We start from the raw sequence: 24,440 nt of genomic DNA on the forward strand, positions 1-24,440 counted from the left end.
AAACGTTTTAAGTGACGTCATCGACGCACTTCCGGTTGAACCATTTTCACCCGGAAGACGTCAGAAGAAGCCAGAATGGCGGAATACACAGGTAACACGTGAAATATGTAAATATCATTAATCTGTTCCGTACACTATTTTCTTCTGCGTGTTTAAAAATGAATTATAAAGACAAAAAAAGTAAGAGTTATGGTTAAGTTTCAGAAAAGTCCTTGCGTTGGAATTGATCTTAGAATGGAAGAATTATTGAATGAGCATACATAAATATAAAATATTTATTTACTATATTAACCCACAAGCCTTTTAATAGAAGTCAATCGAAAGCCATCCTGATCATGAATATATTCTTCGTATTATTGATCAACTGAACAAATCTTTATGCACTTTGCATGCTCATGCTGATGCTCAGGATTGTTCATAAGTGTTTATAGGGTTGCAACACAGTCTGAGCAATATATGAATTCCTAATGTATAATTAAGGATTACATTAGTATTTATTATAATTTTTTTTAAATAATGGATGTGTTAGTTGACTAAAAGCTAAAGGAATATTTGCACTCACTTATCAGGTTAAAAAAACGAACTTCTTCAACACTGTGTTTGGAAGGTTGCCTCAAACATGGCGGGGTATTACAGTAAAATAATCCACCCACAACAGTCCGACACCAAGCAAAGGGTCCTGGATTATACCTGACTTTGTGTGCTTGTGCAGAAGCCATGGCAGTGCGATTGGCATTGTTCACACACTTTAATGGCATTTTATAGACATACACTATATTGCCAAAAGTATTGGGTCACCTGACCTTTCCTGCTATATGTGGGTTTTTTTTCCAAACTGTTACCTTCAAGCTGGAGGCACTCAGTTGTATAGGACATCTTTAGATGCGCTATGAAGACGAGCTGACACGCACCCCAGGCCTTCTCACCTACATCAGTACCTGCCTTTTGTAATACCCTCATGGCTGATGAACAAAAATATCTATACGCAGACTCCAAAATCTAGTGAAACATCTTCCCAGAAGAGTGGAGAGAATTATAAGAGCAAACAAATTGGGACTAAATGTGAAATGCAATGCCCAAAATTCACATACAATAGTCATGACCAGGTGACCCAATACTTTTGGCAATGTAGTTTATTTCTGATTTACCTTACATTTATCTTATACAACTGAGCAGCTATGGGCTTAAGGGCCTTGTTCAGGAACCCAGATTTGGCGGCTTGGCATGGCTGGGATTTGAACTGACAACCTTAAGTCCAGTGCCTTAACTACTAAGCTGCCACTGGTGCATGCAGATGGTCCTTCAGTGCCAAAACGTCTTTCTCCATGTGGTTTCCATGTTGAACTTAAAAATCGTAACCACCCTACTACTACTCAGCATCGTTAAAAGTGGCAACTCTACCTCTAATCTTTCTGCTTTCATTGTGACTGTTGTCATGTGCTTTCTCATAAATATGGAACTCTTTTTATTTAGAACTCTATTTCTAATATTAACTTGTTTAAAATAAACAAACAAAACTGAAGAGGTGTTTGTGAGCTTTTTTTTTACAATCTTACATGGGCTTTTTCCTTGGTGTTGGGACCCTTGGTGTTCATTGAGACCACTTTCTCTTAACACATACATTAGAGTTTATAGTGTAGTTTATAGTTTGTATTTAATGACTCTTGCACTGTGTTACTTATATGTCTGACATGTTCAGTCATTTCATTCGATGACTATTACATTGATTTCATTTGCACAAGTACAGGGTTAATGGGCCTAAAAGACTGTTGAGCTGAGCATGAACTGAAAACTCTTCCATGCCTTTAGTGTAAAAGAAGCTCATGCTTCCTGTGTTTATCTATAACATATTGTAATGTCAGGTGATATAACGTACAGTACTTTCAGAAATACTATATTAACCAGATCTAATATTTTATTTTATAAGGTACAAACTGTTGTGTTAATAGCAAAATAAAACAATGAGCTAACTATATTTCATGAAAACATTACATGTTTTACACACTGTGTGTGATGAGAAGAATGATAATAAAACCTTGGTGACATAAGAAAATACTAAGCAGCAGTTCATTAAATGTACAATAAGACTATTGTTACTGATTGGAAAAAAAATTCTGTTTTAGAGAATATATGTGTTGAAATGTGAACATAGACAAATACATATTTATAATAATTGCATATTGCAAATATATAAAACACTAGTGAATGTATCACTTTGTGGTGGTCTGCACAGTTTTGCGTTGCACAAAATAAAAAGGCATGTGTGAGTGTTATTTGTACAAACGTGTTGCGTGCAGCATTCATTTTGGAATCTAAATGGTATGTGCACTGTTACTCTTATCTTCCACTTTATCATGGTTCATTGTGTGCACTGATAATTTTTTGTCTGAGACTTTGAGGTTTTTCCAGTTCACACCACTGCTGTACCTCATGCAAACATTCAACACCTCAGTCACTACCAAATCATACCTGACCCTAACTGTTCCCAGCTTTGCAATGTGTAAACACAGGTTTATTTTATTTTCAAAGATCTTGGTGGTCCAGGTGATGAGGTTCCTGAGCTGTCTGACAGTGAAGATGAAGCGCAGTGGATAGAGGAAGAGGATGAACATGAGACTGAAGAGCGTGTGTTGTGTCTGTTCTGTGACAGGTAGCAGTCACAAGCTACAAAAATTATTTTGTGAACAATTAGTTAGGATTTGATGTTTCCTGTGGTATCTTCTTTAAGTTTACTTGATTCCAGTCTGAACTTAATTTTTTTTAATCACTGTATGACACTTATGTATTGCACCCCATTACATTACTACAGCAGAAATGTTAAAAATGTGCTTTGTGCTAACATACCCAGCTAAAGCAGTGTGCCTTATAGAAGTTATAAACACAGCATTATTACACTGGCAAAATGCTTTATTAGGATTTAAAGATTACCAACACTAACCCCAAATCAACCAGAGCATGGACAGATGTAGTTCAGCTTTAATTCTACAGTAATTTTAATGATTACGGATTATTCATTTGTGCACATGGGGGTTGATTATTTTCCCGCTAATGCTTATACATGTGGTCTGAGTTTCAGCTTATGTTTAGATAAAGCTCATCATCTCAGAGATCTGTGCTGTTACATACTTTACATAATACGACTACTTATTTGACGTAATATTGTTATAAAATGTGTAATAATGCTAATAGTAATAACTTATAATTGTCTTATTAAAATGTCGCTACATGCTGCTATAGCATGTTCAAAAAGGATAACTTGTCAAAAACAAACTATGATAAGATATCCCTTTATTCTTCCCACACTGAGGAAATGTTTTACTGTGTTACAACAGCAAAGAAAAAGAAATGAAAGTATATAAAAAAGTAGAGACATAACACAAGTATATACATTAGTGTATAAATACAAAAGAAAAAGAAAAAGAGACCACCAATAAGTAGTTACACTTTCAAACATACTGCACATAGGTATGCATGCTGTTAAATTAGTGTTAGTGTACATTTATTGCATAAAAACTTTGGAAATGTTATTATTCCACAGTTAAAAAAACAACTGTTTATTTTGGTGACTGGTTCACTGGGAGCAGCTCTGATTGTAACGTCTAAGCAGATGACGTGTTGTATAGTACTGTATACTGGATTATACAGTTGATCATGATGATGTTATTAATGATGATGATGATGATGATGATAATTCTATTAAATGTATGCAAATCTTTGTCTCTCCTTGATTTGGAACAGGTTTCTCCATTCTGTTTCAGAAACGTTCCATCACTGCCAGGCCGATCATCACATTAGCATCGCGGAACTGGTGAAAAAATATGGTAAGGTTTTTTCTTTATGTTTCAAAGGCAGTTGTAGAGTTTACTCATCAAAAATTGCACATTGATATTCTTGATTGTTATGTTCTCTGTGGGTCCAGATGCAAATTGGACCCTTTTACCAGCATGGTTTTGTTTTACTGATTACTGTTTTTTACAGAGGTCTAAACCATAGGCATGGCTTTTATACTTAAGCTACTAATTGGATCCCACCAAGTGTTACTGATTTATGAATGATGATGAGAAGGATATATTTAAAAGTATTTAAGGTATTTTATTTATAATCAATTCCGACGTGCTTTCACTTCAGTCAGTTCATTTGTTGCCTGTTAATTTTCATTTGCACCAGTGCACCACTGGTAAGGGGAATGGGTCCAAAAAACTATTGAGCTGAGTATGAATTGAGCAAAATTGCCTGACAACTGTTCATGCTTTCAATGTGAAAGAAGCTCGTGTTTTCTCTGTTCCTATATAAGATTGTAACGTCAGGCTTTATAACATGTACAGTAAATCCATAAATGGCATATTAACAAAAGCATTTTATATTTTATTTTATGAGGTCATTTTGAATTTGATGTCTGAAACAGGTCTCAAAAAATAGGGGCAGGGCCATATTTACCACTATCTATCTAATATTTACCAAATCTCAATCTTCCACGAGAACATTTTAAGTGGAGGACAAATTAAAAACATACACAACAATGCCAGGGGTATAAAAAAACTAAAGAAGCTAAAAGAAAGCTAAAGAATCCATAGTGCTACCTTTAGCCACTGACCAGTAAAAAATTTAATATTAAATGTAAAACACATACACCTACATACACATCTGTATTATCCAAATAAGGTCTAACAAATGTAAACAATTAAAAAAAAATTATTTCCATTTGATTTAATCAATTTAATTTGTGCCAATTTAATTGATAACTCAATTTCATTTATAGAATAAAAAGTGTATTGCATTAATTTGATTAAATCTATTTTATTTGTATAAAATATAATAAAATATATAATGTTATTTAACATGCAAGCAGGTATTTTGTTGTTCACAAATGTTAATAATAATAAACTGCGTAAAAACTTATATTTTGCATTTCTTCCTTAAAAGTTCAGTACGTACTGAATTTGTTGTACCGTTACACCTCTAGTTTGTGTACATCTGGCATCAATGGAGACCAGTTGGTGGAGTTTTGAGAGAGAAATATTCTCCTATTTGTGTCTGATACTGGAATCTAGCTGTTCTTCTTTGTTGTGTTTTTCATTTTATGATGCAGCAATTATTTTTCCAAATTGTGAAAGGTTTAGACTGCAGGCAGTCCAGTTCCATTCCAAGACTCTTCAACTATGAAGCCATGTAGTTGTAATAGATATTAGTATGTGGTTTAATGTTGTCTTGCTTCACTTTGGTCTAGAGGACCAAATTTTATTTATATTGATTTTTATCTTTATCCATTGCACTCCAGATTCTCTGAATCTTTTGACGATATTATCCACTCAAGATGATATTATGCACTTCAGATTATGGAATTCTAACATAAGTCTTTGCAGTTATTCTGTTGAGGAACATTATTCTGAGATTGTTTCACAGTATGTAGAAGCAGTTTTTTGCGGTTTGGTGAACCTCTATTCATCTGTACTCCTGAGAGACTCTGTCTTTCTTAGATATTATTTATATCAGATTTCTGACCTGTTGCCAATAAACCCAAAAAGTTGCAAAATGTTTTCTTATTTTTTTAAAATGGAACATTTTAAAATGTTTTTTTTTAAACTATTTATTTACAAGATTTTAAAGTAATTGCATTTTATTTTTATTTTTATTCTACAAAGAGTCCCAACTTGTTTTGGAACAGTGACTGTACATTCTGATTGGTGAATGGTTGAACTGGTGTTGATGTTACTGTGCCTCTCTCTTCATATTTGTCCAGACTTATATAATCTTAATTATTATTATTATTATTATTTTTTTTTTACTTTTGGTTTAAAAGTTTTTTAAATTTGACTGACTGACAGAAGCAAATTTATATGTATGTTTGTTTGATGTTAATATTGGATTTTTTTGTGGAAATTGTTCACAGGGCTTGATGATTATGGATACATAAAGATGATAAACTATATAAGAACAACGGTATGTTTTTGTTTTGTTTAATAAATATATATTTTGTATTTGTTATCATATTTCATTAGATTGTGTGTTAACAGTGACTGCTTTTAGGAAAGAATAAAAAGTGTGTGATGTGGAAATGTGTGATTCTACTACATAATTTCAAGTATTGGGTCATAGTAAAATACAAAAAAATATTAGATAATGAAATACAGAAATTTGTTAATTGTTCGTTGTTCTTTATCTGAGGTTTTGACTCTTAAATATGCAAAAGATAATCAGTTAGCATTATATAATACAATATAATAATATTGCATTATGTGTTTTGTAGAAGTGCAGCGTGGAGAATTTGGCATCGTGTTCAGGCAGTGTTTTGCCATGGAGCGGAGATGAGTACATGAAGCCGACTTTGCCTGATGATGCATTATTACAAATCGGTACAGAACATTATGTGTATTAGTTTGTGGCTGAAATCTGAAAAGTGTGTTTCTAGTAACTGTTTTAGAGATATACAGTTAGACATGAAAATCTAAACAGTACCAGAATTGTTCAGTCTTTGCTCTGGCCTGAGAAGTGTTGTAGTGAATATATAGTATATTTTTCACATTTTGTTATGTGACAACAGTCACAGCTTTACTCTATAATAGATTTTCACAATCTACAGTTGAAAAGGAATGAGCCATTTTTTGGTGAACTGAACCCTTAGCTGTACTTTGCTGTTCCATTTTCATTGATCATCCTTAACATGTTCACAAAATCACTTGTGATAATTTAGTTGTTTGGAACACTGTTAAGAAGCCTCACAGCTGACAGCACAAAACAGGAACAAAAAATGACAGCAACCAGAAGATCAGAGAACACTTTTATCTGTGTTATAGCACAGATCTGGGACAGGAAACTGGAAAATGATCGCAATTATGAAGAATCCGAACAACACAAACTTCCACCAGCTTCTGTCCTGCCAAACGAAACGAACGTGGACGGGCTTTAATCACGATGCTGACCAGAATTTTGTTCATTTTTTATTTCAATTGATGAAAGGATATGCTAGAAAGATCAATAATCAGGTCATTATTGTAGTGCGAAAAAAACATTTCACATTAAAAGCCACATAGCTGCTCACCCGGTAGAAAAATATATTCTGGTCCACTTTCCCTGAAAACCACAAATTTCCTCCTGACAGAAACCCAGGGAATTTTAATCACTAACAATTTTGTTCTCACAGTGAACAACATGCAGTGGAATGTTTTAACTGTAGCCTTGAATGAAAGGTTATGAAAATCTGCTAAAAAGCTCTCCAGACCTCAGATCAGGGCCGGTTTTCTCAGAGGTTCTATGGAGAGGAATGCTAGAAGATTCTCAAATCCAGGTGTAGCAAAACTAATTGAGCAATTTTTCTGAAGCACACTATCTTAAGAAGAGTGCAATATGTTTTACTACCATAGTCTGCTTCTAATTTTGATAACACTTGTGTGTATATAGAGATATAATTATTAAAAGGAATCTGAGTTTGTTTTGTTTTGTTTTAATTCAGGATTTGATACTGATGTTTTTTTTTATTTTCAAGTTTTACTTTTATTCTTCTTCTCATTATTATTATTATTATTTATCTTATTAAAGTTTTCACATGATTATTTGTACTTGTACATGATATGTACAGTATAGAGTGTGAGTCGATTATGTTATTTATGTGTTTGTGTGTATTGGCACAGATGTGGAGGAGTTTGGTGGTGATGTGGCAGCAAGTGATGACATTTCCATGTGGGTACAAAGAGCACAGCAGGCAGAGGAGAATCTCAGCCGTGCAATGGATGATCTGCATAAACTCAAGTCAGTCATTAAATGATTTTCTTTCACACAAAGAAACCAAAATGCTTTAACAGCTAGGTTTATATCTATATTCAGTCTGTCCAGATTGACAAGTATTTTACATAGGGAAATGTTAACAGTGTAAACAAAAATCTAAATAAAGATGAATGAGCAGTGAATTGAGCTAAAAGGCCACTATTAATGCCAACACCCGCTAGTTCCTTATTTATGGTATGTGCTAGCTGCTTCAGATTACCCATATATATATATATATATATATATATATATATATATATATATATATATATATATATATATATATATATATATATATATATATATTTTTTTTTTCATTTCATTTTTTTTTATATATATATATATATATATATATATATATATACAGTGGTGTGAAAAAGTGTTTGCTCTATTTCTGATTTCTTATTTTTTTGCATGTTTGTCACACTTTAATGTTTCAGATCATCAAACTAATTTAAATATTAGTAAAAGATAACATAAGTGAACACAACATGCAGTTTTCCAACAAAATCCAAAACTACATGGCCCTGTGTGAAAAAGTGTTTGCCCCGCTGTTAAAACTGTGGTTTGTCACTCCTGAGTTTAATTTCTCTCACCACACCCAGGCCTGATTACTGCTACACCTGTTCACAATCAAGAAATCTTTTAAATAGGACCTGCCTGACAAAGTGAAGTAGACCAAAAGATCCTCAAAAGCTAGACATTGTGCCAAGATCCAAAGAAATTCAGAAACAAATGAGAAAGAAGGTAATTGAGATCTATCAGTCTGGAAAAGGTTATAAAGCCATTTCTAAAGCTTTGGGACTCCAGCGAACCACAGTGAGAGCCATTATTTACAAATGGCAAAAACATGTAACAGTGGAGAATGTTCCCAGGAGTGGCCGGCTGACTAAAATTACCCCAAGAGCACAGCGACGACTCATCCAAGAGGTTACAAAAGACCCCACAACAACATCCAAAGAACTGCAGGCCTCACTTGACTCCACCATAAGAAAGAGACTCGGCAAAAATAGTTCCAAGAGGAAAACCGCTGCTAAGCAAAAAGTTTTTTTGTCTCAGTTTTGCCAGTAAACATTTTGATTATCCCAAGACTTTTGGTAAAATACTCTGTAGACTGACAAGACAATTGTTGAACGTTTTGGAAGGTGTGTGTCCCATTTGGTCTGGCGTAAAAGGAACATTTCAGGAAAAGAACATCATACCAACAGTAAAATATGGTGGTGGTAGTGTGATGGTCTGGGGCTGTTTTGCTGCTTCAGGGCCTGGAAGACTTGCTGTGATAAATGGAACCATGAATTCTGCTGTTTACCAAAAAACCTTATAAAGGCGGTTCATGCTCGAAAACCCTTCAATGTGGCTGAATTACAACAATTCTGTATAGATAAGTGACCAGAATTCCTCCACAGCACTGTAACAGACTCACTGCAAGTTATCGCAAAAGCTTGATTGCAGTTGTTGCTGCTAAGGGTGGCCAGTAACTGGCAAACAGTTATTAGGTTAAGGGGCAAACACTTTTTCACACAGGGCCATGTAGTTTTGGATTTTGTTTTTCCTCAATAATACAAACCTTCATTTAAAATCTGCATGTTGTGTTCACTTGTTATCTTTTACTAATATTTAAATTAGTTTAATGGTCTGAAACATTAAAGTGTGACAAAAATGCAACAAAAAAAAAAGAAATTAGGAAGGATGCAAACTCTTTTTCACACCACTGTATATACAATAAAGCCAAAAGTATAGAGTCTACTTTTCACTCAGGTTGTTGCTAAAAATAAAATTTGTAATGGAAATTGTTGTATTACAGTACAAAAGTATAATGCAAATTAGAATAATTTTCACTTATGCCTTTGGACATTTTATTTACTACCTCAGTAGTGTTAGTGCTCAAGTTGTATAGATATCTCGCAGCTGAAATGAATCAATAAGGGAACTTAGCTGTCTCTGTCCAGCTGTCTGCTTGTAATGTCTTAGTGGGAGGCACTGCCAGCAGGGGGCGTTGTTGGGCTCCTCTCTAAAGTGCAGTGGTGTGAGGTATGGGGAAAATTCCACTGTGGTGTTTAAGGTTAAGTGCACGTGCACACACAAACACACGTGATTGAGGGGGTAGGAATGAAAGTGAGGGGGCTATTATCCTCTTTCCTGACCTCTTTGTGACCCAGCCATGTGCGATTGAAAAAATATTATTGTATATTTGATTTTCTTACTTTTAAAGAGTTTTTTTTAGTTAATAATACGAAATTAAATGAAAAATAGCACAAATGTCTCTTGGTGTGTTTAGAACGTTTGCACAGGGCCTCGTGCTGAATTCGGACGTGACGCAGAAGTGTGTAGGGAGTGTAGCAGAGCTGCGAGAAGATGAGGACGAGGCCTATTTCAGCTCTTATGGCCATTACGGCATCCATGAAGAGATGCTCAAGGTAAGCGTGTGTATGTATTTTAGATAGACCTTTCTGTCCACCAAATAAAGATAATGTGATAGTGTCACTAAGAAGCATGTATTGTTTGCCAGTTAATAAACTCTTTATGTACGTTCATGGATTTTTGTTTTAGCATAGCAAGTTAATGTATCAGAGCTTAAGAAATTCAGAAGCTGTTGATTATTTTCGATCATAAATGCGGTTTGTGAGTTAAGTTGGAGGCTGAGTGCTAAGACCATGTTTGTGATTGATCTGGCAGTTGAGAAGCATTTAAACTACTTTAATACTATATATTTATATATATATATATATATATTTTTTTTTTTTTTTTTTTTTTTTACTTACATTTTGAACTTTCATATTCCAGTTTTTTTTTTTTTATGTAAAAGTTTACCATCAAGAAGTGGCCTTTCATGTTGATATATAAAAATTTTCCCAAATGCAGGGTCACAAGAACAACATCACATTATGTGTCTGTGTGTACACAAACATTTTGTTTGATTTTAAGTTTGAATCTTCTTTGATTCCTGTAGATAGGATGAGATGCTTTAATGCGGTAAGGGGTGAAACACACACACACACACACACACACACACACACACACACACACACACACACACACACTGCAGTAAGTGCCAGAGGGAGAGGCGGCACCTGATTGGTTTTTTTTTTTCTTTACGTTAAAGTTGAGTTTTGCGTCACCGTGACGATGTTCTTTTACTGCCATCATAAAGATTACAGCAGTGACTCATACACAGCCCCATATATACGAATAATGTGATTGTAATGAAAGCCTGCAATCACACAAGCCCTTTACAGAAAAGATTGAAGATCCTTGATCTACACAAAACAGCTCACTGATTTAAAGTGCCGCTAGAAAGTTTGTGGACCTTTTACAATTAAGTGTGAAGTTATAATGTCTTAAAACTAGAGAAAGAAAATCTAATTAAACAAATGACCCAAAAACATTGTAGAATATAATTTTATTTATAATAAATTATTAAATAAAATTTTTTTTAATACATAAACAATCGCAAAGATAAAAAGAAAAGAAAAAAAAAAAGCCAGGGTGAAATTAATACAATCGGAGAAGAATCAGGTTTGTGAAAATGTATTAAACTTCAGTAAACATCTAGAAGAGTACTGTTAAATAATTTCACATCTGGAAAAGGTCATCCACCGAAGTTCAGTGACCAGTTTGAAATGTGACTCTAAAGGACTCGGAAACTTTACAAAGCTGCTTTTTATTGAAAAGCGCAATAATAAAGAAGTTATTAAATACAAGTCGTATTGTATCCATGTGGTAAATTCTTATGCAATCAACCAATGTGCTTTTTTTGTTTTGTACTGTCAAAAACTGTCATCTTCAAATGTCAAAATTAATTATTTTTGAGTGTGCAATTTACAGTGGTTCGAAAAGTTTTTTTGGATTTGATATCCGGATTAAAAAAATTTTTTTTGCTTAGTTAAATAAATCAGATCATTAAGCTAAGTTTTATATTACACAAAGATAACTTAAATACATACAAAATGCAGTTTTTAAATGATCTTATTTATAAAAAAAAAGAGACCAAACCTACCTGGGCCTATGTGAAAAGTAATTTGGCATTTATGGGAATGTTCCAAGGTTCAAACCACTGTTGACCAAAAAGAACACAAAGATTCATCTCACATTTGCCAAAAAACAACTCTTGATTATCCGCAGGACTTTTGAGCAAATATTTCGTGGACTAATGAGACAAAAGTTGAACTTTTTGGAAGGTGTGTGTCTCATTACTTCTGGCATAAAACTAACACAGCATTTCAATAAAACACCCTTACATTAAGAACATCATACCAACAGTCAATCATGGTGGTGGTGCGATTGTCTGGGGCTGATTTGCAACTTCAGGACCTGGATGACTTGCCATAATAGATGGAAACATGAATTCTGCCATCTACCAGAAAATCCTGAAGGAGAATGTCTTATGACCTCAAGCTCAAATGATCTAAAACATACTAGCCATCCCACCTTTGAATGGCTTAAAAAATAAATCAATCAATAAATGTAATGTTTGAGTGAGTGAGATGCCTCAAATGGGCAGTTCATGCTCGAAAACCCTCCAATGTGGCTAAATTAAAACAATTCTGCAAAGAATAGTGGGCCAAAGTTCTTCCACAGCGAAGTGAAAAAGTCCTTGACAATTTTTGCAAACACTTGATTGCAGTTGTTGCCGCATGTTGTATTTGTATTTACTTGGGGTGTCTTTGTGCAATATTAAAATTTGCTTAATTATCTAAGGCATTTAAGAATTATTTTTTTAATTTTATTATCAGAAAATACTTTTTCACAGCCATGCACCTAATGTCTTTACTTACAGTACCTTTTTAAAAGCCAGTATGTTTGCAAATGTTTTCTCAGCATTTTCCTTTATGAATCTTTATTATTCGTTTTCTAAATGTCACTATATATGCTACATATGTACTAATCCAACACATAATGAGTGGCAGGATGATGGTATATGACGGTGAGTACTTTTTTTGGGGAAATGCAGATTGTGTTTAATAATAGGTTTTTCTGTTTATCTTCTTTTCATTTTTTTTTCTTTTAGTTCTTTGATTACAAATAGAGAAAGTCATTTTCTCCAAATGTGGCTTTTTGAGAGAATTGTGTGAGAGTGATTGCCGATTACACTTTTGCCTTGAGAGACACACGGTTTGTCTTCCGAATAGAAAATGTAATAGTGACACTCTGTCATTACTTACAACTCTCTCTTTTCCTCTTTTTTTTTTCTTTCTCACTTGCAGGATAAAGTACGCACTGAGAGCTACCGGGATTTTATGAACCTCAACCCAGATGTGTTCAAGGACAAAGTATGTAATATATATTTTTTACTTGTTAGCATTAGCATAAATGTTAGCTATAGAGGGGAAAGGGTTAACAGTCGTGATGACTGTTGCTGATTTAAAAGCGTTTATTATAATGAACTACAGCATTTTATATTTAGAGTGGACGACTGCAAAGAACTGATAACAGGAAATGTGCTCTCTCTCTCTCTCTCTCTCTCTCTCTCTCTCTCTCTCTCTCTCTCTCTCTCTCTCTCTCTCTCTCCCCCTCACACACAGTCTGTGTAATGCACAGGAGCTCATATAGAGGCCATTTATTATGTGCTGACAAGGAGTAGATCGGTTTTAAACAGCCGCTGTTAGAAACCGATATAGAAAAAAAAAAAGGGTGGGGGGGTGGGGAGCGGGGAGCGGGGGGCAAGAATATGCTGCGTTATCTGATGTATTAGAGGTCAAAGGTCATTTGGTGAGCGTCTGCAGGATCACTGAGTCAGTGCACCCCTGTCAACTTGATAACGGCGATAACACCACACAGTACAGAAAAATTATTATTGTAAAAAATACTTAATTCATTGTTACAATGTTATTTTTTTTTTTTAGATGTCAGGGAATTATTATATTATATATTATTATAGTATTTTGTAATTAAATTATACTTTTGGTTTCTTAGAGAAAACCATCCCAGCACATTTAATATTAGAAAGTTATGGATCTCAAATGTAAACCCACAGAATCTCATTAAAAAAACCTAGAACTGCTCTTATTAATGTTATTAACAGTCATTTACATTGCGAAATAATGTCTGTACCACCTGCAACGTAATAAACCAGGTGTTTTGTGTCCTTTTGTCTTCTATCAGGATGTAACTAAATGCCAAAGTAATAATTTGTGTAGCTTTCTAACTACACTAATTCTGTTTGGCTATCGGAACAATTGCTACCACATGCTACTTGTTTAACTTACTTATTTATTATTGTTTCTGCTTTTCCCTCTAGGTGGTGCTAGATGTGGGCTGTGGTACTGGAATCCTGTCCATGTTTGCTGCTCGGTCTGGGGCCAAAAAGGTCATTGCTGTTGACCAATCAGACATCCTTTACAATGCCATGGACATTATCAGGTGAGACATGTGTCTGTCTGTCTGTAACTGCAGTGTAGCCCAGTAGTAATTGTAGTTGTAGCAATGAATTTGCATAGTACCCAGTAGCAGCAAGTAGAAGTTTCCAGCAAAACAAAACAAAAATTCTCTGGTGAATTGTAATAGTTGATTATAACACTTTACAGTGTGTAAACACTGTAAAGTTCTGTTGCATGTCTGGGTGTGTTTATGATCGTGACTGTTATTATTATATATACACCGGAGAGTCAGCAGGATGTCCACGAAGAGCTAAAGTTTAATTTTACACACCACTGGGCCAATGTGGGGCCAGCTATGTGTGTGAGTGTGTTGCAGAGCTGAGGGGCTTTTAGACCACAGAGACATTCCCTCTTCAAAAAGTATTCTTACTATTTACTGTTTCTCTTCCTTCATGGAGAGTAAATGAAAATAGATACAGAAAGGACAGACTGATAGATTCCATAGTTCAGCTAGTTTTTCAAAATATTTATTTTAATGTCTCTTAAGAAGCTCACAGGTGAGAACAATATTTATACATGCTGGATTCAGTTCTGCATTCAAGACTCTTTTACTGAACGGTACACCCCGACAATGATGAAACTATAATGGACTAATGGATGTTAAGTGCCACCCAGATGAGGATGGGTTCTCTTATGAATCTGGTTCCTTTAAAGGTTTTTCCTCATGCAGTCTCAGGAGGTTTTTCCTTGCCATAGTAGCCACTGGCTCAATGACTCATTAGGGATAAACTTATAAGGATCAAACTTGTACATTAAACTTATACCTTCTTATTACTTATTAACCATTTTATCTCTGAAAAGCTGCTTTGGGACAATGTCCAGTGTTAAAAGCTCTATACCAATAAAGCTGAATTTAATTGAACTTGATTTTAGGTTTTCTCAGGTTTTCTCTACTCTTTACTGTCAAACTTTTTTTTATCCGGTCTTGAATGGAAAATGTGAACTCCAGCAGGACCATTGCTTGGTGGTGGTGTGTGTGGTAACTGTGATGGTGTTTACAAATTTCTAGTTGGCATCTAGTCGCATCCAGCTGCCAGCCCAATGCTGTAGCAAGGATTCTGCCTGGTTGTTGTTGAGACCTTTTTCCCTCCTTGACAAAGGCGATACTGCTGGTGCTTCCTGTGAGTGATCTTTATGCGATTCCCTGTGCATCTGCTGTTCCACTTACCACCTGCTAACAGCACCACCGATTGCACTCTTCTCAGAGCCTTCAGGCAACAATACACTATATACTCCTGGCACAGCATGCATGTTGGGGGTTTCAAGATGATTCCAATGTCTGCAAGGTTGGAAGGTCTGGAAGGTCTTTGTAAACTCACTACAACTCTGAGATGCTTCACCCAGAGCTTCGACTTAGATCATCACGGGGCATTGTTTCTTTCATCTGATCCTCACACCCTGCCGCTGCATCCTGGGCATCTCGGTGATGCTGCTGATGCTTTGGAGTAGATCCAGCCACTTGCACAGGAAGTCTTTGCTCTTTCTCTCAAATATTTTTACTAGGTTCAGTGGGTCTCCGAAGACCAGCAGGGGCCAGAGAAGTCATGTTTTTCAAGCTATAGGACTGTAGAGGCAGTGTGTGACTTTGAAACACTGCTCTAATTTAGTCTTGACATGAACATCTTAGATAAACGTATTGATTATTGGTTGTTCATATTATGAGGGTTATTGATGAAGGGGTCTAATTACTCGTGTCCGAGGGCTGAGGGGGCTAAAATTTTGATTATTTGTTTAGGTTTTGAATTCTTTATTACACAATTAATTTGTTAATGCATACCATGAAATAACAAAATCTGTGAATCCTTCATTAAATGCAGAATCTAACATTAAATTTGGATTAATCTAAAGTTTCAAAAGTTGGTAGTGACGAGTCACAATGTGGTGTTTAATAGCTGAAAAAAGTTCCTACAGTGAGGAAAATAAGTATTTGAACACCCTGCTATTTTGCAAGTTCTTCCACTTAGAAATCATGGAGGGGTCTGAAATTGTCATCGTAGGTGCATGTCCACTGTGAGAGACATAATCTAAAAAAAAAAAATACAGAAATCACAATGTATGATTTTTAAACTATTTATTTGTATGATACAGCTGCAAATAAGTATTTGAACACCTGAGAAAGTCAATGTTAATATTTGGTACAGTAGCCTTTGTTTGCAATTACAGAGGTCAAACGTTTCCTGTAGTTTTTCACCAGGTTTGCACACACTGCAGGAGGGATTTTGGCCCACTCCTCCACACAGATCTTCTCTAGATCAGTCAGGTTTCTGGCCTGTCACTGAGAAACACGGAGTTTGAGCTCCCTCCAAAGATTCTCTATTGGGTTTAGGTCTGGAGACTGGCTAGGCCACGCCAGAACCTTGATATGCTTCTTACAGAGCCACTCCTTGGTTATCCTGGCTGTGTGCTTCGGGTCATTGTCATGTTGGAAGACCCAGCCTCGACCCATCTTCAATGCTCTAACTGAGGGAAGGAGGCTGTTCCCCAAAATCTCGCAATACATGGCCCCGGTCATCCTCTCCTTAAAACAGTGCAGTCGCCCTGTCCCATGTGCAGAAAAACACCCCCAAAGCATGATGCTACCACCCCCATGCTTCACAGTAGGGATGGTGTTCTTGGGATGGTACTCATTATTCTTCTTCCTCCAAACACGTTTCGTGGAATTATGACCCAAAAGTTCTATTTTGGTCTCATCTGACCACATGACTTTCTCCCATGACTCCTCTGGATCATCCAAATGGTCATTGGCAAACTTAAGACGTGCCTGGACATGTGCTGGTTTAAGCAGGGGAACCTTCCGTGCCATGCATGATTTCAAACCATGACGTCTTAGTGTATTACCAACAGTAACCTTGGAAACGGTGGTCCCAGCTCTTTTCAGGTCACTGACCAGCTCCTCCCGTGTAGTTCTGGGCTGATTTCTCACCTACCTTAGGATCATTGAGACCCCACGAGGTGAGCTCTTGCATGGAGCTCCAGTCCGAGGGAGATTGACAGTCATGTTTAGCTTCTTCCATTTTCTAATGATTGCTCCAACAGTGGACCTTTTTTCACCAAGCTGCTTGGCAATTTCCCCGTAGCCCTTTCCAGCCTTGTGGAGGTGTACAATTTTGTCTCTAGTGTCTTTGGACAGCTCTTTGGTCTTGGCCATGTTAGTAGTTGGATTCTTATGATTGTATGGGGTGGACAGGTGTCTTTATGCAGCTAACCTCAAACAGGTGCATCTAATTTAGGATAATAAATGTAGTGGAGGTGGACATTTTAAAGGCAGACTAACAGGTCGTTGAGGGTCAGAATTCTAGCTGATAGACAGGTGTTTAAATACTTATTTGCAGCTGTATCATACAAATAAATTGTTTTAAAATCATATATTGTGATTTCTGGATTTTTTTTTTTAGATTATGTCTCTCACAGTGGACATGCACCTACGATGACAATTTCAGACCCCTCCATGATTTCTAAGTGGGAGAACTTGCAAAATAGCAGGGTGTTCAAATACTTATTTTCCTCACTGTATGTTAATCTGTATGAAACCCTATTTCTTCTCCAAACAGTAAGGGATTTTGGCTCATCAATGGGTGATAGAGATGTGCAGTAAAGAGACATTCATGTTATAGTCTGTATTTTTTTCACATTGCAGTTAATTTCAGATACACCTGTTTGGCATATTTGTGTTTTTCTTTACTAATTAGTAAAATGACTTGATGTCCTATGCAGCTTGCATCTCATAAAGGTTGTTTCAGCTGCTATCAAGCTTTACCTGGAGAAAAAAGATGCTAAAGATGTGACCTACTAGTTAATAGCACACCAATGAGTATTACAATAATACTGAGCGGTATTGTTCAGTCCCTTTTATGCCATTTTGCCTTGGGCCATCATAAAATCACAGTTCACTGGGATGAGATCTGAGACCCCCCATTTTATTTACCACACTAAAGAAAATGTTGCTTTCTCTGCTATTATATTGAAGCTGATAATGAAAAATGTGTTTGTTTGTTTTTTGTGTGTAGAAATGTAAGAATTGTTTTTTATTATAATGACATTCATGGAATTAGGGCTGCAGCTATTAATTGTTTTTAGTAATCGAGTATTCTACCGATTAGTCCATCGATTAATCGAGTAATCGGATAATAAGTACTTTTTTTTTCATTAAAGAGCAATATTAAATATGCAAGAGAAAATAGGACAGGTCTCTTAAAATTAGTCTCTAAAAAAAGTAATTTGTTTCCTTTTAAAATTTTTTTTATAGTTTTAATGCTGAAATTGGAATCTGTGAAAACTAAACCCATTTCTTCTTATTCTTCTTTCGGCTACTCCCATTAGGGGTTGCCTCAGCGTATTATCCGTCTCTATACCCCCCTGTCCTCTACATCTGCCTCTTTCAACACAACTACCTGCATGTCTTTCCTTACCACATCCATAAACCGCCTCCTTGGCCTTTCTCATTTCCTCCTTCCTGGTGGCTCCATTCTCAGCATTCTCTTACCAATATACCCCATGTCCCTCCTCTGAATATGTCCAAACCATCTCAATCTCATTAACCTCATCTCGTCTCCAAAACGTCCTACATGCGCTGTCCCTCTAATAAACTCATTTCTAATCCTGTCCATCCCGTCACTCCCAACGAAAACCTGAACATCTTCAGCTCTGCTACCTCCAGCTCCACCTCCTATTTTTTAATCAATGCCACTGTCTCTAAACCATACAACATCTCAGGTCTCACCACAGTCCTATAAACTTTCCCTTTCACGCTTGCAGATACTCTTCTATCACAAATCACTCCTGCCACTCTTCTCTATCCACTCCACCCTGCCTGCACTCTTTTCTTTACTTTTCCAACACACTCTCCGTTACTTTGCAAGGTTGACCCCAGGTACTTTAACTCATCCACCTTCACCTCCTCTTCACCCGGCAACCGCACCACTCCACCGCCCTCCCTCTCATTCACACACATGTACTCTGTCTTACTCCTACTGACTTTCATTCCACTTTTCTCCAGCGTGTACCTCCACCTCTTTAGGCTCTTCTCAACCTGCTCTCTACTCTAATCACAAATAACAATATTATCCACAAACATCATAGTCCATGGAGACTCCTGTCTGACCTCGTCCGTCAACCTGTCCATCACCAGTGCAAACAGGAAAGGGCTCAGAGCCGATCCTTGATGCAGTCCAACCTCCACCTTGAACCAGTCTGTCGTTCCTACTGCACACTTCACTGCTGTCACACAGTCCTCATACATGTCCTGCACCACCCTCACATACTTCTCTGACACACCTGACTTCCTTATACAGTATCACAACTCCTCTCTCGGCACTCTGTCGTACGCTTTCTCTAAACCCACAAACACACAATGCAACTCCTTCTGACCTTCTCATTACTTCTCTATCAACATGATCAAAACAAATAATGCATCTGTGGTGCTCTTCCTCGGCAAAAACCGCACTGTTGCTCACAGATGGTCACCTTTTCTCTCAGCCTGGCTTCCACTACTCTTTCCCATAACTTCATGGTGTGACTGATCAACTTAATTCCCCTGTAGTTACTGCAGGTCTGCACATCTCCCCTATTTTTAAAGATCGGTACCAGCACACCCCTTCTCCATACCTCAGGCATCCTCTCACCTTCCAACATCCTGTTAAACAATCTTGATAAAAACTCCACTGCCATCTCTCCTAAACATCTCCATGCTTCTATCGGTATGTCATCTGGTCCAACTTACTTTCCACTCTTCATCCTTCTAATTGCTGCTCTCACTTCCTCCTTATTAAGCTTATCCACTATCCACCTGCTTCACCATCTCATCCACCATCCAACTTTCTCTCAGATTTTCCTCATTCATCAGCTGCTCAAAATACTCCCTCCATCTTCGCCGCACACACACCTCACTAGTCAACATTTCCATTTCCATCTCCATCCCTTATTGCTCTAACTTGCAGCACATTCTTCCCATCCCTCTGCCTGGCCAATCGGTATAAATCCTTTTTCTTCTTCCTTAGTGTTTAACTTCGCATACAGCTCCTCATTTGCATTTTCCTTGGCTTTCGCCACATCCCTCTTCACTTGCTGCCGCATCTCCTTGTACTTCCGCCTACTTTTCTCATCACTCTGTCGATCCCAATTCTGTTTTGCCAATCTCTTTCTTCTTATGCTATCCTGCACTCCCTCATTCCACCACCACTTTTTTTTCCCTCCTTTTTATTTCCAGATGTCACAGTACCTTTCTAGCTGTCTCCCTTATCACTTCTTCAGTAGTTGCCCAATCATCCAGCACCTCTTCACCACAACCGAGAACTTGTCTGACCTCTTCCCTGAACCTTACACTACAGTCTTCCTCCTTTAAGTTCCACCATCTTATTCTTCTTTCAGTCCTCACTCTCCTTCTCTTCTTCTTCACCTCCAAAGCCATCCTACAGACCACAATCCGATGCTGTCTAGCTACACTGTCCCCTGCCAACACCTTACAGTCTCCAATCTCCTTCAGGTTGCATCTTCTGTTGGTGTTCCTGATTTTTGAAGAAAAAAAACTTGACGGGAGAAAGTTTGCACCTGTAAACTCTGAGCCCTGCTTACGCACAATGTGGAAAAACACAAAGCGAGAAGGGAAATTGGTGACACAGACGGCAAAAAAAAAAAGGGGCCTCTTTATAAATGTGCACAATGCACAACCTTTGCATGGAAAGTGGCGTACGCACAAAATAGCTGGAAACGTGCGTATGCCACTTTCCATGCAAAGGGTGTGCATTGTGCACATTTATAAATGAGACCCCAGAGCGGCCCAAATAATTTGCCTCAATGCTTTTTTGTATTCGAATTACTACTTACTACTTGAGGAATCACTTCAGGTCGACTAGCTACATAAAACGGAAAAATCTGTGTTTAGTTTTTATTTCCTTGTAATGGTATATTATTGTTTTTAACATACTTAATAAAAAAAATAATAATAACTATACTATATGAAGAAAAGCATTGGGGACACCTGACCTTTCTAGCCGTATGTGGCTTTTCTTCACATTCTTACCACAAAGTTGGAGGCACACAGTTGTATAGGATGTCTGATTGCATTATCATGCCTTCGCTTGAACTAAAGACCCAAACCTGTTCTAGCATTGCAATGCCCTTTTGCAGAAAGCACAAATTAAGGCATCTATCTATCTTTTCCTATCTATCTATCTATCTATCTATCTATCTATCTATCTATCTATCTATCTATCTATCTATCTATCTAACTATCTATCTAACTATCTATCTAACTATCTAACTATCTATCTAACTATCTAACTATCTAACTATCTATCTAACTATCTAACTATCTATCTAACTATCTATCTATCTATTAAGGCATCTATCTATCTTTTCTTATCTATCTATCTATCTATCTATCTATCTATCTATCTATCTATCTATCTATCTATCTATCTATCTATCTATCTATCTATCTATCTATCTATCTATATCCATCCATCCATCCATCCATCCATCCATCCATCCATCCATCCATCCATCCATCCATCCATCCATCCATCCATCCATCCATCCATCCATCCATCCATCCATCCATCCATTTTCCTCACTTTTCCCTTTCTTATTCCTCTCCCTCCAGTTCTCATGTTTTGTAATCAGGTGTGCCATACCAGCATATAAGTGTGACTTTTCCCTTTTGTATTGTATCCCTCAACCCACTGATTTCAGAGTGATTTGCATGTGTAGAAAGAAAAAGCAAGGTGTAAAGAGCACCTTTTTTTATCTGTCTCTCTCTCCCTCCCCATTTCCCTCCCTCTTTCCCTCCCACTCACTATCTCTCCTCCCTCTTCATCCTGTAGCTGCCATTGTCCTGTAGTAATGAGATTACAGTGTTTTCCCCCTCCATCTCACTGTGGGGAGTGCAGATTTCTGGAGTGTGTGATAGTAAAAGGATAAAGATCAGCTGGGACAGAAATTCTCTCTCTCTCTCTCTCTCTCTCTCTCTCTCTCTCTCTCTCTCTCTCTCTCTCTCCACCCCCCCCCCCCTCCCTCCGTCCGTCTCTCTCTACCTCCCCCCCCCCTCCCTTCGTCTGTCTCTCTCTCTCTCTCTCTCTCTTTCTCTCGTACACAGGCTCACACACAGACACACACAGCAGCCTTTAATAATGCCCCTGTCCTTGGTAACATTAGCTGTCATTATAATGGAGTATGTAGGGAGATTGATACACATGCTTAAAGGATCATCGTTACAGCTTAACACACATAGGTGCAGGGCTTACAAAGGTCACAGAAGGAGTCTTTATTGTATTACGTAGAGTGTGTAATTGGAATAAATTTGCACCCAGGTTGGACTGAATTGGCTGTAATTAACAAACATTTTTTGCAACTGATTTATTCAAGGGATCATTTAAATATTTTTCAGCTTATTTCTGCATTTGGTCCCTTTTTTGTTCATTTGTAAGATACTGGGAGATGTGTATTTCTCTTTCAGTGTTTTGATTTGTCCAAAATGTCTGGTTTACAGGTAAATTATTTGGTTTTGGGAATGCAAACTAATAAAAAAAAAAAAAAACTTAAAGTTAATAAACGTAAAGACGTAAAGCTAATTATATGCTTCTGAGTAAGTCCTAAGTTATAATGTTAATATAATATTTTTGTCTTTAGATGTTGTAAGCTATGGAAATCAAGTCTTACATAATACTAAAACCTAATATTCTGACAGAATTCAGACCTTGTCGTAGTAAAGAGACTTTCACAGTCACGGCCAAATTACCACTAACTTAATTGTACCAGTCAGGGAAAATTATTGACAAGCATTGACACTCAAGACTCATATAAAGACAATGTTCTCTGCCTGGATGAGAACTTTATGAAATGACCAGTGTTGGACAGTAAATGTAATTTATAATTAAAAAAGTAAATGTGATTTGTTACTGTATTTGGGTAGTTTTTTCGCGTATATGTACAATTATCTTATTATATATCACGGTGAATGAACCTGGTTGTGACTCGGAGTGGGCACACACCACCCCTTTACTCATACACTCAGAAAGGAGAGGTGGGGGTTGGGTGATGTCAAGTCAGTAAGGAGAGCTGAATCCAAAAATTATAGATGACAAAAAAAAGGTTTAAACCCACAGAAGAGCAAAGAAGCAGGGGGGAAACGTGCAAAAGTTAAAGGTGTGTATGCAGCTCTATCACACATCTCGTTATAAGGATAGTGAAGGCTAATGCTTTTAATGAAATAGGTTAATAACTGCTTCCCGTGGGCTCACCACCTGCAGGAGGGACCGTAAGGGACCGCTGCTGAGAGGATTGGGCAGCAGTCGAAGGCAGGGGCCTTGACAGTTCGATCCCTGGACACGGAGGAGTGTCTGGGGAATCTGCTTAGACTGCTGCCCCCGCGACCCGAATTACGGATAAGCGGGAGAAGATGGAATGAAATGAAGGTTAATAACTGTATATCAGTGTTGCCTGCTATGCTTTTATGCATAGAGCAACAATATTTATTTTAGCTGCATGACATTATAATTTATAGTATGCAGTTTATAATAATGTGTGTAGCAACAAAGCAATTACCACCTAACTAGTCTAGTTGGATTGTAGTTAAACTAGTAGCACTTATTGATTTGTGTTTCCTTTAATTGAGGTGATGTCATAAAGGTTTCCTGTGATTGCACTGAATAAGTCCTGAACTGAGTCCTGTAAGGAGAATCTCCAGTGCAGCTTAAAAGACTCATTTAAAATACATATTATAAGAATATAGATGTTGTCCATATATGTGGTAGAGCGGCCTTACGGGTTCGCCTTCTACCCAAATGATGGCAATACTCGCTGTGATGTTCCGTGTAAAGTGGTGTTTATTTACAGCGTGCTCAAGTGCAAAGCCCAAAATATATACAACTCCACAGAAATGAAAAAGTGGCAAAATAACAAAACAAAGACAATTTTGAGGAAAGTAAAGAAGTAAGAGCGGCGTGCTACTTGGCATGTGTGCACCCACAGCGCTGTAGCGAGAAACGGAGAAGAAGTAAAAGTGTAGTGTGTGTGTGTGTGTAGCGTCATGCTGACAGTAGGGACAGTTTACTCTGTCACAATATATTACGACTACAATTAGCCAAGGAGATGTTTGGTTCTTGGTTCTAAGAGTTAGATTAATTGTGCACAATGATGTGTATTTATTTGTGCAATAAATTATTTAGGGTGATATTTATATATGAAAGGGAGATCAGAAATGTATCCAAATTTGTGAACTGCTTTAAGAATATGTTTAACTCACCCAGTGACGGTAGCTGAAGCAGAGAGGAGCTTTTCAAAGCTGAAACTAATCAACGGAGGTGA

General features: G+C 37.0%; 1 protein-coding gene across 2 annotated transcripts in view; it reads left to right on the plus strand.

The window, feature by feature from the left end:
* Window positions 1–24,440, plus strand: part of prmt3 (protein arginine methyltransferase 3) — a 76,876-nt gene continuing 52,436 nt past the window's right edge. The window contains exons 1-9 of one of the 2 annotated variants that reach the window (XM_083558182.1): window positions 1–91; window positions 2,530–2,650; window positions 3,739–3,821; window positions 5,891–5,940; window positions 6,248–6,353; window positions 7,629–7,746; window positions 10,040–10,178; window positions 12,966–13,031; window positions 14,000–14,121. In XM_083558182.1, coding sequence (XP_083414308.1) covers window positions 76–91; window positions 2,530–2,650; window positions 3,739–3,821; window positions 5,891–5,940; window positions 6,248–6,353; window positions 7,629–7,746; window positions 10,040–10,178; window positions 12,966–13,031; window positions 14,000–14,121 — 821 coding nt within the window. In that variant the 5' untranslated portion in view covers window positions 1–75. The remainder of the gene's footprint in view (window positions 92–2,529; window positions 2,651–3,738; window positions 3,822–5,890; window positions 5,941–6,247; window positions 6,354–7,628; window positions 7,747–10,039; window positions 10,179–12,965; window positions 13,032–13,999; window positions 14,122–24,440) is intronic. The other variant, XM_083558183.1, reaches the window with a different exon arrangement.

The sequence above is a fragment of the Silurus aristotelis genome (assembly GCF_946808225.1).
Source record: "Silurus aristotelis genome assembly, chromosome: 13".
In the NCBI taxonomy this organism is placed as follows: Eukaryota; Metazoa; Chordata; class Actinopteri; order Siluriformes; family Siluridae; genus Silurus; species Silurus aristotelis.